This window comes from Electrophorus electricus, chromosome 17 (assembly GCF_041902795.1).
Source record: "Electrophorus electricus isolate QZ-2024a chromosome 17, ASM4190279v1, whole genome shotgun sequence".
In the NCBI taxonomy this organism is placed as follows: Eukaryota; Metazoa; Chordata; class Actinopteri; order Gymnotiformes; family Gymnotidae; genus Electrophorus; species Electrophorus electricus.
In genome coordinates, this window is record NC_137513.1 from 19392860 (window position 1) to 19408267 (window position 15408).

Sequence of the window (15408 nt, forward strand, 5' to 3'; positions counted from 1 at the left end):
AAAAGATAAAATGATGACATATTTCAATGAGATTATAGAGATTTAGGTTTATAGTCATACATTTATTTCTACTTTTAAACTGCATAAATTCGCGCTGAACAGATGTCACTAATGCACAGGCCTGCTGACTGTTCTGTCTTTATTAATGCGTACGGAACACGAACAGTACTGCACTCTTCATATGCTCAGATTGTAGTACAAATATCACCTTCAACTACAAGTACCATCATCCACAGCGGCGTCTCGCAGTCAAACGCCGCAGCAACAGCACCCGCAGCTGCCGGCACCGTAGATATACGGGGACATTAGGAGGCATTACTCATGGAGGAGGCTACGTTTCTGTTTAACTGACAGCCACTGTGTTCTCTCTCTTCCAGGACTACGGACAGCGTTTTAATGTCCAAGTAAGGTAGACCCGAGGACTGGACGCAGAAAAGCGTAAGACAATACAGGAATATCTGACAGCTATAACTTATACATCCAAGAGGAAAAGACGAAGAAACAGCGCTCGGTACAAGAGAATCATGGGCTGACGTGGAAGGTTTGGGCAAACGAACCGAATGGCGTGTGCTAAGTGAAGACCAACCCAGAGAGTTTTGCGCTCGGGAAGATAACGGTGCCGGCGGATGAGCGTGTGCGCAGACGCGTGAAGGGAAGCGGCAGATCCGTGATGGCAGCCAATCACGATTCTGGGTAAGTCAAAGCCTTCTGTCCCCACTACTTAATATGGACCATGAAATCATGCAGCCCAGCTCGAAATAGCCCGCAGAGCTAGCCGACAGTAGCCTATTAGCTAGCCAACCCTCCACCGTTTTTCGAGCTGCGTTAAGCAAACTGCTAGAGCGTCGGCAGTGAAGAAGTACCGGGACTGCCAATGGAAACGCTTTTTAATTTAACAACCGTAACCACTGGGACGTGACTGAGTAACGGGAGAAAATGGGTAACGAGAAGGTAACCACGACACCGACTGTGGACATTTCTAAACGCTAATCAAACTAACAAAGGACACAGTGAGACTACACCTAATACAGAAACCAAATCCAACTATTTAACAACGCATTTTAAACATTAAATGCAACTAAAGTCCACGGAGAGGCACATGGTGTTCTGGGAGCCCTCAACATGCTCCTGCTTTATTAAACCCCCCACCGTGAGCACCCCCAACTCTGGGTCTGCCTTGCCAGCGACCCAAATAGCCTGAATATAGTACTCAAAGCATGCAAGCGCGTGCTATTCACCCTGCGTTTTTCCCAGAACTGCAGTTCCAGCCTGGTAACTGCCCCAGTGCCAATGTTGCAAGATGCCCCCAAAAGTTTGCTGGTCTCCTAGCTCATGTGTCTCTCTCATGGGGAAAGTACGGGGCAGGTGAGTCTTTATGGAGCATGTCACCCTGATGCCGCACAGAAACCTGATACACCACTGCGCCCGGGTGCTGCTTCACAACGCTGCAGGGGCTCTCTAACGATGAATGGAGCTGGGAGCAGCGTTCCTCCCCATGCCTGCTGCCAGCACCCTGGTGGTCTTTGGCGAGCTGGTGCTAGCTCCTCGGCATACCCTGATCCAGGCATCCTGTTCCCATCGGCCCCCAAACAACCAAACACTTAGCTCCATTGGTGATGTGAGCTTGCTCGATACACTGCTACACACGCCGCCCAGACACTGGCTCCTCCCACACATACCGCCCAAACACTGGCTCCTCCCACACACACCTCCCAGACACTGGCTCCTCCCATACACGCCGCCCAAACACTGGGTCCTCCCACACATGCTGCCCAGACACTGGCTCCTCCTACATACACGCCCAGACACTGGCCCCTCCCACACACGCCGCCCAAACACTGGCTCCTCCCACACACAGCAATTGCACTCTGGCTTAGTAGGCGGTGACACTCTCCAACCTGTCCTGTACCAAATGGCAGCACCGTGCCCATGCTGAGCTTACCACATGCTCCAGGAAATGCCAGCACCAGCGTGCACGAAAGCAAGGTGAACAAATGCATGCTCTGCTCGCATCCCACTGGGCCACACCCCCTTTGCCATGAGCCAGTTTGCTTATGTCTTCAAACCTGTGCACACAACACTGGTGGATCAAAACCAAACCCGGTGATCTGCAGTTGACCAACATTCCATGGCCTCTAGCCCAGAACATCCACCTTCACCGCGTCCATTTCCACTCTAGCGTCTCTCGTTTTGGGACATTTAACAGCACATTTTAAACAAGAAATTTAACTAATATCCATACTAAGTTTAAACACTCAGTAAATCATTAAAATGGTCACTTGCATTTATATATTCCAACACTTTAGCTATCTGTTATGCTTGCACGGGAAACCCCACCCTTTCCCTATGAAACCCTACCTTTTCCCTAGAAAGCCCCACCCTTTCCCTAGGGAACTCCACCCTTTCTTAGTGCTAGTCATTGTGAAGACCTGCTGGGGTTGCTTGACAAGGCTTGGGTCATTTGCTTGGCTGATGAGTGATCCTCTGCGGGGACTCAGTCTTGTGTAAATACTTGTTGAGGCCATTTTGGATGGCTCACCCTTTCTCTTGGCAATGCTAATGAAATGCTAATGAGATGTGTCTGCAGCTTAAGTAGGTTTCACTTATAGACTGCAAGATAATTTGGTTTGTGTAGTGGAGCTATTGGCATTGATTTCTAATGTTGTTTAGAAGAACCTTTGCTTATTTGCTCTTAAATCGCTCAAGGCATTGAAAATATCAGTGATATCGGTGTCCTTTTGACCTTAGAAGATGGTTTTTACAAAAGTCATTTACTTTTGACTATGAACACAATTCTGTAACGGACATAATGTGTCAGAAACCTAAAAGAATGTGTCTAAAATCTCATTTAGAAATTGTAATGATTATCTAAAAGAATCTTCTCAATTACAATCACACCATGCAAAATCACTGCCCTGCTATGGTGTATGTGCTCCTACAATTTACAAGAGGGCAACCTTTTTGACTCGCCCATTCAGAATAAGTGGTAAGAACTCATATAGCAGACAAGTACAAGTTGTTTTCCATAAAACCTTGGGTTCCTGTTCACAGCCAAGGTCACATGACCACCGTTCCCCTTCAGAACTCAGGACACACACCTGCACCAACATATAACGCTTTTGTTGTGCTTATAGGTTGCTGTTGGTCACAGTCAGTCACGACTATCTGGGCCAGAGAATCTTCCGGGTCCCATGGGGTGCCGCAGTCCAGGACATCAAGCAGCTCATCTACCAAGAAACCAACTTGCCCGTGTGTGAGCAGCTGCTGCTTCACCATGGCAACGTGGTGGGTGTGAGGGTGTGGTACTCTGAAACCACCTACCGGTGAAATCTGGAAAGAGCCTCGTAAAGTAGTCAGAGGAATATTTACTTTAGATATTGACAATAATTTATATATAGAGATAGAGCATTGGTTTCCATTTGGTTTCTATTAACCTGAACTTGTCTAAAATACAGTATTTCTGTTCGTTGACATTTGTGCATCACATAGCAAATGTTCTATTGTGATGTATTTGTATAAGAAAAATAACTATTCCCAAAATCACCTCAAACTGTCCTTTTCATGTTACCTTAATCATCACCCAAATACCCGAGTGTATAATTCACTGGAGTAAAGTGACTTAGAGATTTTGAAGCTGTCGGGCTTGTTAGACTGTGGTCCATTGTTGTGGTGTCTGCACCCAGTCCAGGGTACAGACTCATGACATGCTGACGTCTCAGTTCTCAGTACAACACTCACACAGGCCAGCGTGTGTCAATGCAGAAACCACATGTCTGGTGGCCACTCTGTGGAGATGCGTCTCAGACACACAGCTGTAAATATCCCCTTTTATATTGGCAGAGGCACTTCTCCACTGTGCTTGTGTGTGGGTCGCACAGGTGGGCCTTCGTGGCAGTCCGTAACTGAGGCTCTGGTGGGCTAAGGTTAAGGGTTCCTTAACAAGGATTATGATATGTTCTTAGAGATAAACCCACTGACTCTGGTAGGTTTCGTTTCTACACTGAAGACAAAACCAGTGTGAGTCAGTGAAGTTTTAGCTTGTCGTTCAGACCTCAGACCATGATGGAAATGAAATTTGCAGGTCCCATCAGTTCTAGTCCTTTTAATTGTTTCTCCAGATCTTATTATTATTTTCGTAATGATATAATTATAAGAACATTAAAGGTTTGGTGTTTTTTTTAACTAAAAGTGTATTTTTACTTGTAATAGCGTGTTTCAAACTCTTTTTTTCTGATTTCAATTCGAGTCCCATTGCGACAGTGAACTGGCTGTTTTCCAGAGCGCTAGCTGCATGCAGTCCATTACTCTACCCAGACACTTCTGATGTGCTCTGTTGCATTGCACTGTTGTTGACAGTAAAGCTCCGACATTTTAGTGCTATGTGCTGGAAGTAACTTTAACAGTTAAGTAACAGTTTTGTGTAAATTTACTTTGTACAAACTGATACCTTGGCAAGTGGAAGCTTTACAAGGTTTCTCATATATATATATATATATATATATATGTGTGTGTGTGTGTGTGTGTGTGTGTGTGTGTGTGTGTGTGTGTGTGTGTGTGTGTGTGTGTGTGTGTGCTAATGCCCAGGAGTCTTAACAAAGGGACTGAACATACCCCAGTCACTGAAATGTCCAGACTGTCTGATAACATATTATTACACGCATATAATTCAGAATTACCATATTTTTTTCTATAGGGTATAAGTTTAACCGTTTATTGATCAGATTTATTTATGCAATGACTTTAGGACTTTTCAGAGAAATGATCATTGTCAGTAGATGTAAAGAATGTCTAAATTATCAGAGGAGAGACCCATAAATACCATGACATTGACATGAAGAGCCTGAGGTGAAGGCCTGAAGCAGAGTCGTGGCTGCTTGTCGAGACTGCCCCTGCATTCCTGGCCACAAACGAGAGAAGCCTCCGTGATCGGATAGGGCAGATGGCTGAGGACACTTCTCGGCTACTCATGTGAAGCTCAGAAAGTAGTCACAGCCAAGGGAGAGCTTGTCACTGCAAGCTAGAGTATCCCCTGGACCCGGACCCCCACAATTACAGTAAAGAACATACAGGAGAAGTCGGTTTATTTAGTCCTTAGTTAGGGATTCTACTTCTCTTGAACCCTGGGGGTTTTACTGGACAATGCACAGCTCCCTCGGATGCTGGCTTTGCTCCAGCGTCTGTAATAAACTTGGGAATTTTGCTCTTGGTGATTCTCGAAGGAGATGCTTTGACTAGTTGGGCTTCCCAGCATGCCGTTCGAATACGTTTCTGTCAACTTTGAAAGAGTCAGATGGGTCAAAAAAAAGATGAACCGTGTAAAGGTGCACTTGCACTTCAGGAGAAAATATTTGAGACATAATTTTCTTTTTATTTCAAAGTCATTTTGTTCTTGTTTTGTACCTGAAGAAAGTCTTTGATGTTCAGTGGTTGATGTTTGTTCTGTTCAAAGATGCTTGCAGATGTAAGGTGCATTCTGTGTTGCCACACTGTGTATCTTTTTCCTTTTTTTGACCAGATATTCCTGACTTTGGTTTTTCCAAGACACACTTTGGTAAATGTATTGTGCTGATTCCTCTCCCTGCCTTACGGCACCACGTTCCAGACTAAAGCTGTACAGTGATAATGGGACTCGCTGAGCTACATATCATCACTTTTTCTTTGAGAGTGCAGTGTGCAGACATGCCCATGGATTAAGCAGATGGTCTGTTCCTCTCGTCTCATAGCTGAATGTGCCACTAGGTATGTGAGTGGTCATCACTGAGACCGGAGCATCTGGTCATTCTGCTCTGATTCGCTGCCTGGTCTCATGTGCCCCTAGCTGCGTGCCCCTAGCTCATGTGCCCCTAGCTGCGTGCAGCTGACTGTACTGTGCTGAGCAGGGTTGGTAATTTAGTAGATTTAGTAGATTTCACCATGGCCGGTCAAAGACAGCAATTTCTGGGCTTACCCACCGCCGACACCACATGTCGGTCTTTCCGGAAATTAGACAGCAGTCATATATCTCAATGACTCAGGGGTAATAATCTTTGTCACTGGAAATGTTCTCTTGCCCCTTTTAATTGGAAGAGCAATTTAAATCAGTGGTTTGTATAAGGTTATACTGATGGATGGAGAATGAAGCTCTTAAAAAGAAAGTTTTTAGATGTCTTGATGCATCTCTTGAGTGCACTTCTGCTGAATTTTTGACCTTCTCACAGCTCCTTCACCACCTGCTGAGGATGCGTCTGCACATGCTCAGGTGATCAAAAGTATCTGGGGTGGCTCTCTAGCTCCCATCACTCAAGCTGCGCTTGGTGAAGTGAGATTGACTGTAGCCTTGCAAAACCCAACTGGCAGACGATCCTTATTCATTTATACGCTAAACTGTACATGCGGCACAGTTTTAAAGATTTTTTAAAAATAATTTAAAAAAGAAATCAATATAGATTTGTTGCCTGTAATGGCAGGGATTGGGATCCAATTGCTATGATGGCATGATGATATATAATAAAAGGTAATCTGCACTTTTCCATTCATGCAGATTAGTAACCGAGTTGAGATTTGGACCTTGGTACCACAAGGGAGTCCTGAAATATTCATGACACTGCATGGACGTGGATTGAGAGGGGGAGGTGAGATTAGTAATCCATATTCAGACAATAAATATACCAGCGGACAGCTTGGCATCTCCCAACTATAGTGATATAGAAGGATCATCTGGTGTCGTGTATAAGTGTTTAATCATTTAAAACAATTTATAACGATTTTAATGAACAACTAATATTTTAAAGGAGTGTTAACTAACAAGTTTGGAATGAGTTAAGGTTGTCACTGCTTGTAACACTGTCTTCCAGGGAGATTTGGGCAGACTACCCCCCCACTGGTAGAGTTTCTGAAGGATATTTTACGACGATATCCAGAGGGCGGACAAATATTGAAGGTAGGTCTCATCATGTATAAAACAACTTCAAAGCCATTATTTATATATAGCATTACACACACACACGTAACTGTTCTGCTGGACTCATTTTTGCGTCCAGATGGAGTTGTGCTTAGGGGTCACAGCCCTGGGTGATGTTACCATGAACAGGTCTACCTCGGTGATCACCAGCCACTGTTTTGTAGTGTCTCTTTCAGATTCTCTGTATTTCTCCAGCTTCTCATTTTGATCGTGTCCATGCTTGGGCCTGTTGGATCTATTGCTAATCTGTAATCATGATATTCAGCTTCTGCTGGTTCAAAACGATCAATGTGGATCTGAACATTTCTCTGAACCTTATCTTACCATGTTTCCTGTTACTCGCTGTGGCTCCTGCCATTTGTAGATGCAGATGTTCTGCAGATGTTTCCGTGTAAAATCTTGCCTGTGTCTCTTAGTTCCTGCCTGCATGTTTGTGCCTTGTTATGGGATTGATTTTTTTGGATGTCAGCCCTCTCTGTTTCTGGGGGTGGTACATTCCATGGAGGGGTTTATCTTACCATGTCACCATGTCCTTTGGTTCTACCTCCACCATGGCCACTGTGTCTCTCTTAACAGCTTATACTCAGGGGCCATTGTTCAGATATACTCGTACATATGGCAAGACCCATCCAGGATTCAGTCCGTCTGCCTTTCTGCTGGTATGCAGTTTCTAAATGTTCGATCTTGTGATTGCTGGATATTTGAGTGCCCAGTGTGTGTGTGTGTGTGTGTGTGTGTGTGTGTGTGTGTGTGTGTGTGTATATATATATATATATATATATATATATATATATATATATATATACTTCACCTGCAGTAACAAGATATAAGACCCAAAAGGGTGCTAATTTGCATGTTTCTAAGGAAAGACAGGGTTTAAAAATGATTTCTCAATAGATTGTCAACATAACATCTTCAGGTTTTTGTATTAATTATGAATGAGCATTTTAGTACATTTCAGTGTCAAAAAAATAACTTAGTTTGGTAGCTAATGTTCTGATCATTCTAGTTTCATGTATCTGTAATCTTGTGCTTGAAAAGAAAGTGACACAGTGTTCAGCAGTATCAGCCTTAAACATCCATGCTGCATAGTCATGTACAAAAGTGTTTGCATGATGCACTTCCAGGAAACAATTATTTACAATGATCCTTCACTACCCACAACATTCAAATAGTCCTAGGCAAACTATAATAAATATAACATACCGTGATCTGTTCTGTATTAGAGCTTGTGTTCATGTAACATAAAAGCACAGCTGTTGGTTTTCTGTTGCTGTATTACCAGTGTAGTGGAGTTTCTGTAAACATTTTCTCCTCATGTATTATACCCTGTAGAAACATTTCCAGGACTTGTGCATGTCTGTGAGAGGCAATTGTGTAAAAACAAATGTGTATAAACGTATAAAAACATGTGTAAAAACATGACTGAACCTTTTGGTGCTGAAGAGTTCTAGTAAATACTTCACACATTATTTTTCTCTCTCCTTCTCAAACATAAGCTAGGAAACAGGACACTTGTATGTCTGATCTGAACAGGCTAATAATCCGAGTTTTCTTCTCGTAGGAGCTGATTCAGAATGCAGAGGATGCAGGTGCCACAGAGGTCAAGTTCCTGTACGATGAGACCGAATACGGAGTGGATTTGCTCTGGTCACATGATATGGCCCAGTACCAAGGTAAAGGAGGAAGATTCATTTCATGTCATACATTGAATAGTATGTCTGGTAAATGTGTGATTTAAAAGATTAAGGGTTACTGTAACAATTCCCATAGGATCAGGCGAGAGGCAGAATGCACGTGCAGGGGGCGGTTTATTAACAAGGGAAATACAAACATGAAAGGCAAAATAACCAAAAGCACAGGGTTAACGCTGAGGGTAAAAATGACATCCAGAGTAAACGGAAACACGATAGCAACGACAGTACTAGGAGCGTAACAGCCATGACAAGGAACATGAGTTACCAAAATAACCAACCCCCTAGAAGACAAAACACAGAGCTTAAATAACCAAGACAATCAGGCACAGAACAGACTCAGGTGAACATGATAACAGGGAGACCCAAAACACGGACTGGAATAAAGGAACAGACGAGGGGCGGAGAAAACAAAACTAAGGGGCGGAACCAGGGAGTGCAGGAAAAAAGACGACCGGGAAACCATGACAACAGGGACGCCAGGAGGGTGGCCATTTGTGACAGAACCCCCCCCCCAATGCGCGCACCAGGGCACGCAAGACGGAACACCGAAACAGACAGACCCAGGGGTAGGACCCCGGGCATACATGGGATCCATTCCCATACCCTGGAGGGGTATAGGAGTCAGGGCAGACCTAGGGACGGGAGTAGGATGGGGAAAAGGCGGATCAGTGACGCGGCTGGAACAGGAGGTGGGTGTACAGTCAGGAGAGGGGAGGGGAGGAGAGGGGAGGGGAGGAGAGTGGAGGGGAGATGGGAGGAGAGGGGTGGAGAGGAGAGGGGAGGGGAGGAGAGGGGAAGAGAGGGGAGGGGAGAGGAGAGGGGAGGAGAGGAGAGGGGAGGGAAGGAGAGGGGAGGGGAGGAGAGGGGAGGAGAGGTGAGGGGACATGCTGGTAGCGGGCACATATGTGTGAACAGGGACAGAAGCAAAGACCGAGGTGAGTATATCAAGCACGACCAACACAGGAACAGGAACAAAGTACACAACCAGCATGGACACAGACACTCTGGGATGGGCAAGGAAACACTAAAGCCACATGGCAGGGTAACGGGTCTCACTAGGATGACATACACAGACATGGATCTACAGACAGGAACACAGACAAAACCGGAACAGAGGATACAGAGGCAGACAAGGGAGCAGTACTGGGGTCTGGAGCAGCAGCCTCAGCAGCCTCAGATACCCGGCATAAACGAAGAGTTCGTGCGGGTCCGGGAGGCCGATGAGAGGCCCCAAGAGTCACTGGCTCGCTGCGAGGCGTGGCTCAGGGAGTCCCAAACGTCCTTGGAGGCACACCTGTAGCAGCTGCCCGGGGCCACAGGCGAGTCTCGAGGAGTGACCACGGGCGCGTGGCGCAGGGGACATGTGGAGTGGCCTCTTCCACCCCAGGAACAAGCGGGTCCAGTGACGCGGCAGGCCCAGGGGCGCAGCTGCGGTGTTCAACGGTGAGTCCAGGAGGTCCGGAGGCACGGCTGCGCCAGTCGGCGGCGGCGGGTCCAGGTCGTCTGGAGGCGTGGCTGTGCAGGGCAGGGGGCGCACCTACAGGTACAGACTCAACACAAGAAACAGGAACAGGTTGAGAGACCTCTTGGGCAATGACAACAGGCCAGGTGGCCACCACTAGGCCGGGAACAGGAACAGGACTGGCGGCATCCACTCCGCCAGGGACTGGGTTTTGAAGGGCGGCGTCTCTCATGCCGGGGACTGGAACAGGAACAGGAACTGGACTGGCGGCGGCGTCTCTCGCGCCGGAGGCAAGGGCTGGATCCGGTCGGGCAGCTTCACTCATGCCGGGGGCTGGATCCGGCTAGGTGGCAACCATCACGCCGGAGATAGCGGCTGGTAGGGCTGTTTCCTACACGCAGGAGGCAGGGACTGGCCGTGCTGTTAACATCTGGAAGAAACCTTCCACAGTTCTAGCCTTCTGAGCTCTGTGCTGGAATATTAACTCTGCCTACTCTAGTGCTTTACCCCGAAGAAAGGTCTATGAACAGCACCTTCACTAGTTCAGGGGGTTTAGGGCAGGTCAGGTACTGGAGGTAGACGCGGCACTGCATAATGAATCTCCTCCGTCATACTCACTCAGATTTGCCATAAGTGAGGGCAATACCAGGGGCTTCCCATCCTTGAGCGTGGAGAGCAGAGTCTTGAAACCATGTCAACCATTTCACTACGAGTTATATTGTGTATGACTATGTATGTGACAAATAAACCAAACTTGAAACAGGGACAACAGGAGGGTAGCCATTCGTGACAGAGACTATCTTTTGTTGCATTAAAATGCTGTGTGAAATGTGTTTCCGTGGTACAAATCAGCCAAACTGTGTGCGTTCATCAGGTGCAGCCTTGTATGTGTACAACGATGCAGTTTTCACGGCAGAGGACTGGAATGGAATTCAAGAGATAGCAAGAAGCAGGAAAAGGGAGGACCCTTTAAAAGTGGGGCGGTTTGGTATTGGATTCAACTCTGTTTACCACATAACAGGTAACTATTAAATTCATTGTTTTGTTATTTCTTAGTCTAGGAGTTTATGAAGTTAGGCTAAGAATATTGAGTGTATTCAGAAGCTCATATATCTTCCATTTAGCAAAGGTTCATTTCTATGTAACATAGACATCACAAATCTAAAATACCCAGATTTCCTCATCTTGTTTTTCATTGCACTTGTGTATTTGTGTTTTCTCTTTCTAGATGTCCCAAGCATATTCAGTGGGGATCAAATTGCAATGCTGGACCCTCATCAGTTGCTGTTTGGAGTCCATGAGTCTGGACAGTGCTGGAACCTGAAGTCCGACATAAAGGAGGTCACGAAGTTGAGTGATCAGTTCGCCCCGTTCGTCGGCCTGTTTGGCAGCTCGGAGAAGACTATCGCAGATGGCAACTTTCCAGGAACGCTGTTTCGCTTCCCCCTCCGCACGAAGCCATCTCAGCTGAGCAGCAATATCTACAACAAAGAGAAAGTTCTGGAGCTGTTTGAGTCTTTCAAAGCAGATGCAGACACTGTGCTGCTCTTCCTGAAGAGTGTGCAGAAGGTCTCGCTCCACACGCGTGAGTCAGATGGTACCGAACGACTGCTCTTCCAGGTCACGGCAGGGGAGAACTCCGAACGCAAGCTTGAGCGGCCAACTTCGCTGAAGACTTTGGACCTGGCCATAAACAACTACAGCAACAGTGTGCCAAACGACTCGGTGACCTGTGCCACATACCAGCTCGCCATCGACGTGTATGACAAACCTGCCAAGGAGAAACAGAAGACCATGTGGCTCGTGTGCAATGCCGTGGGCGGAAGAGGCATGTGCAGGGAACTGGACTCCCTGGCAGATGATCTGAAGTTCATACCAACAATTGGCATAGCTTTGCCTCTGACACATTGTGATGAGGCCAAGGGTGCCACTTCCAGCTTCTCAGGGCGGGCGTTCTGCTTCCTTCCACTGCCCCTGGGAGAGGAGAGTCTCACAGGGTTGCCGGTGCATGTCAGTGGTTTCTTTGGCCTGACTGACAACCGTAGGAGCATCAAGTGGAGGGAGGTGGACCAGTGGAGAGACCCGGCCGCCCTTTGGAATGAACTCCTCATCACCACGGTCATGCCAAGGGCTTACTACACACTCATCATGGAAACCATTAAGAGAATTCAGGCCAATAAGAACCAAGATTTTCCACTTTCTCCCAGAGCTTTGTATGGAGCCTGGCCTGACACTAACAGGATACGTCCCCACTGGAGACCCATCATTGAACCCCTCTACCATGACTTGCTCCAGCAGCCTGTCATCTTCTCGCTTAGCAGCACCTGGGTGAACGTGGAGGATGCAGTGTTTTCAGAACTTGACTCCACGAAGGACTGCGCAGAGACCGTGATCGAATACCTCCAGAGCTCAGGGATCACCCTGGCACAGGTGCCAGTCAACGCTGCTGGGGCCCTTGACACGTTCGCCACCAAACCCGAAAGTCTGAGGAAAGTCACGCCTTCTTTTGTACGACAAACACTAAGGAAAGCCAGACACACGGGGGCCTTGCGAGAGAAACTGCTTCTGCTGGAGTTTATTCTCAGCGATGGCTGCTACAGTGACCTGATTGGACTGGAGATGCTGCCCTTGCAAAATGAGTCTTTTGTTGCATTTTCCTCCTCGGTTAGTGACAAGGATGCTGTTTATGTTGCTTCTGAAGAGTATCCAAGGTATGGAGATTTGTTTTATTTTGAAATACATTTTCACATAGTCGTAGTATCATTTGATGAAACTGAAACATTTCATGTTGACCACATGCATGTGTTAATACAACAAATCAGCAAATTAGCCATGTTGTTATATATAGCTTATCTGACTGCAGTATAGAGGAATGAATATATATGTGTGTGTGTGTGTGTGTGTGTGTGTGTGTATGTATATATATATATATATATATTTCTTTAACAGGTCCCTTTACCCAGGTCTGGAAGGACGATTCGTGCTGGAAAGCATTGCACCACATGTCATGAACAGCCTGAAAGAGGCTGGGAGAAGCAGAGGTAAATATAACTAACCAGCATGGCAGTGAACTCACATGCACCCTCACCTTTCACCTCTGCTCTCTCCACTCGTCCAATCACACGGACACTAATAGCTGCTTACACATTTCTAATCTATTGTATGGTGTTGACATTACAGGTAATGTAATGTAATGTCAATGCCACACAATAGATTAGCAACCTGATTGTAAGAGTGGCCTGTCGGTGAAATATGTTGCGTCTGTAAGTCCTGCTCTTAAGCCTCGATTGAGAGTGATCTTTCAATCCAAACTACAGTTCCTCACACCTCTGCTCTCTCCTGTGCTGTTCACGAAGGCGCTATTTTAAACCTGCCAGAACTGTTTAAAGTGGTCATGCAACACTTCTGTCCATGCGGTACTGTTGAGATAGGCATGACCAAAACATCTTGACAGGGTCCAGTGTTCTTCTCCGAGCAGTTTGCCACAAAATGACATTACATGACCCAACTTGCTGTCACAGTGTTGCTATGGTGTACCAAATGTCATACAATTTACAGAATCTGTTTTATTTTTAAGCCATATTTAGTATATTGTTTAGAAGTTCAATAATGAATTGTGTTTTTCACTTTCATCCCGGTTTTGCATTTGAATCTCAGTTCAGCAGTATCTCTGGGGTTGCTCAGGTAAGTACACTGTGTGGAGTTCTGCCTGCACAGTTGGAGAAGGAATGTTCCTGTTTAATGAATCAGTTTCATTCACTTACATTTAAAGTGCTAGATACTATAACTGAATTTGTAAGGCAGTCATGATCTAAATCCACAATGTTGAATTTTCTTATGTTCAGTTGTTTCTGGGTGGACTTAAATGAACACTGGGTGTTATTTCAACACTGTAGGTATTCATTCAACACTGTGTTAATTCAACACTGTAGGGGTTCATTCAACACTATTAATTCAACACTAGGTGTTAATTCAACACTGTAGGTGTTATTTCAATTTTGTGGATTTTGTTATGCATCTAGCCAGTAACTACAGCGTGTGACATACTGTAATGCAACTAATACCTGTGACCTGATAGCAGCTCTGTAGGTGTTCTGTAGGTGTTATACTTACTGTAAAATACTTCTGAGATGTTCATTACACAAATATAACCTTCATTAATGAAACAAAAGTGACCGAGAAAAGGAAAGAAACAGATTAGTACAGCACAAGGTTAACTTGTGTTGGGATCACCGTGTGTGTCGACGGTATGACCTGCATGTTAGCAACGTTGTCTGTGGGACTTGCTCACATTGTGGATGTTATCCACAGTGTTCATACACCATACCTTAACTTTTTACTGTCATTATAATTTTTCAAAATATGGTGTGTGTGATATGTATGGTGTGTTATATATTATTTAAATGCGTATTCTATTAACCCTTGTTAAAGTAGAAGCATTATATTTGTACGTTTTGCATTGTATTTCTGTAAACTGTTATTGATGTATCTTTTCTCTCCTATTCAACATAGAAAAAACTGTTATAACTGATTCTCACTGTTATGTCTTGTGTTCTACGTGTGTTGTATGTGGCTTTTGTGCCTGTTCCAGGTTCAGTACCCGGTGCCTGGTTTTGTGCCTGAACCAGGTTCAGTACCCAGTGCCTGGTTTTGTGCCTGAACCAGGTTCAGTACCCAGGGCCTGGTTTTGTGCCTGAACCAGGTTCAGTACCCAGTGCCTGGTTTTGTGCCTGAACCAGGTTCAGTACCCAGTGCCTGGTTTTGTGCCTGTTCTAGGTCCAGTGTCCAGTGTCGGGTTTTGTGCCTGTTCCAGGTCCAGTGTCCGATTCCAGTGCGTGGTTTCCCCGTCCATCCCGGGAACCTGCTCCTGTCTGGTTCTTTGGGACAGCCAACCAGCCCCATCCCAAACAAAGTGGAGAGGCTACTTTTCTGTGCTTCCTTGTGAGTTCTGTATTGTTTGTGGTTCATTTATGAGATCTTTTGACTGTTTACACTGTGTTTAACTCGGTATCTGGATCATACCCTGAGCCTTTTTCCTATCAGCATGGTTGCTTCTGTAAATTTGTATATAATGTATTATTGTGTGTATATATGGAGTGGCTGCCATTTTTGTCTGTGTTTATGTTAGGGAGTTAGTGTAGTTTTGTGATTTTGGCCTTGGCCACTCCTTAAGGTAACACCAGCCTTGTAATAGTACTTGTGTATAATACACTCGCACTGCCAGAATTCAGTTGTTTCCTCCAGTTCCTTCCCTTTGTCTTTTATTATATACATTTCCTTCCTGTTACCCAAACAAATCTGTTACGAAT

The 15408-nt window shown here is 45.6% G+C and overlaps 1 protein-coding gene across 4 annotated transcripts in view; it reads left to right on the top strand.

The window, feature by feature from the left end:
- The first annotated feature begins 331 nt into the window (after positions 1-331).
- Positions 332-15408, top strand: part of sacs (sacsin molecular chaperone) — a 29058-nt gene continuing 13981 nt past the window's right edge. Inside the window, exons 1-9 of one of the 4 annotated variants that reach the window (XM_081700609.1) lie at positions 332-693; positions 3135-3285; positions 6521-6611; positions 6834-6919; positions 8505-8616; positions 10974-11120; positions 11328-12810; positions 13049-13140; positions 13757-13783. In XM_081700609.1, the coding sequence (XP_081556735.1) occupies positions 671-693; positions 3135-3285; positions 6521-6611; positions 6834-6919; positions 8505-8616; positions 10974-11120; positions 11328-12810; positions 13049-13140; positions 13757-13783 (2212 nt within the window). In that variant the 5' untranslated portion in view covers positions 332-670. Of the gene's footprint in view, positions 694-3134; positions 3286-6520; positions 6612-6833; positions 6920-8504; positions 8617-10973; positions 11121-11327; positions 12811-13048; positions 13141-13756; positions 13784-13908; positions 15041-15408 lie in introns of those variants that run through there. The other 3 variants (XM_035534263.2, XM_081700611.1, XM_027012020.3) reach the window with 3 other exon arrangements.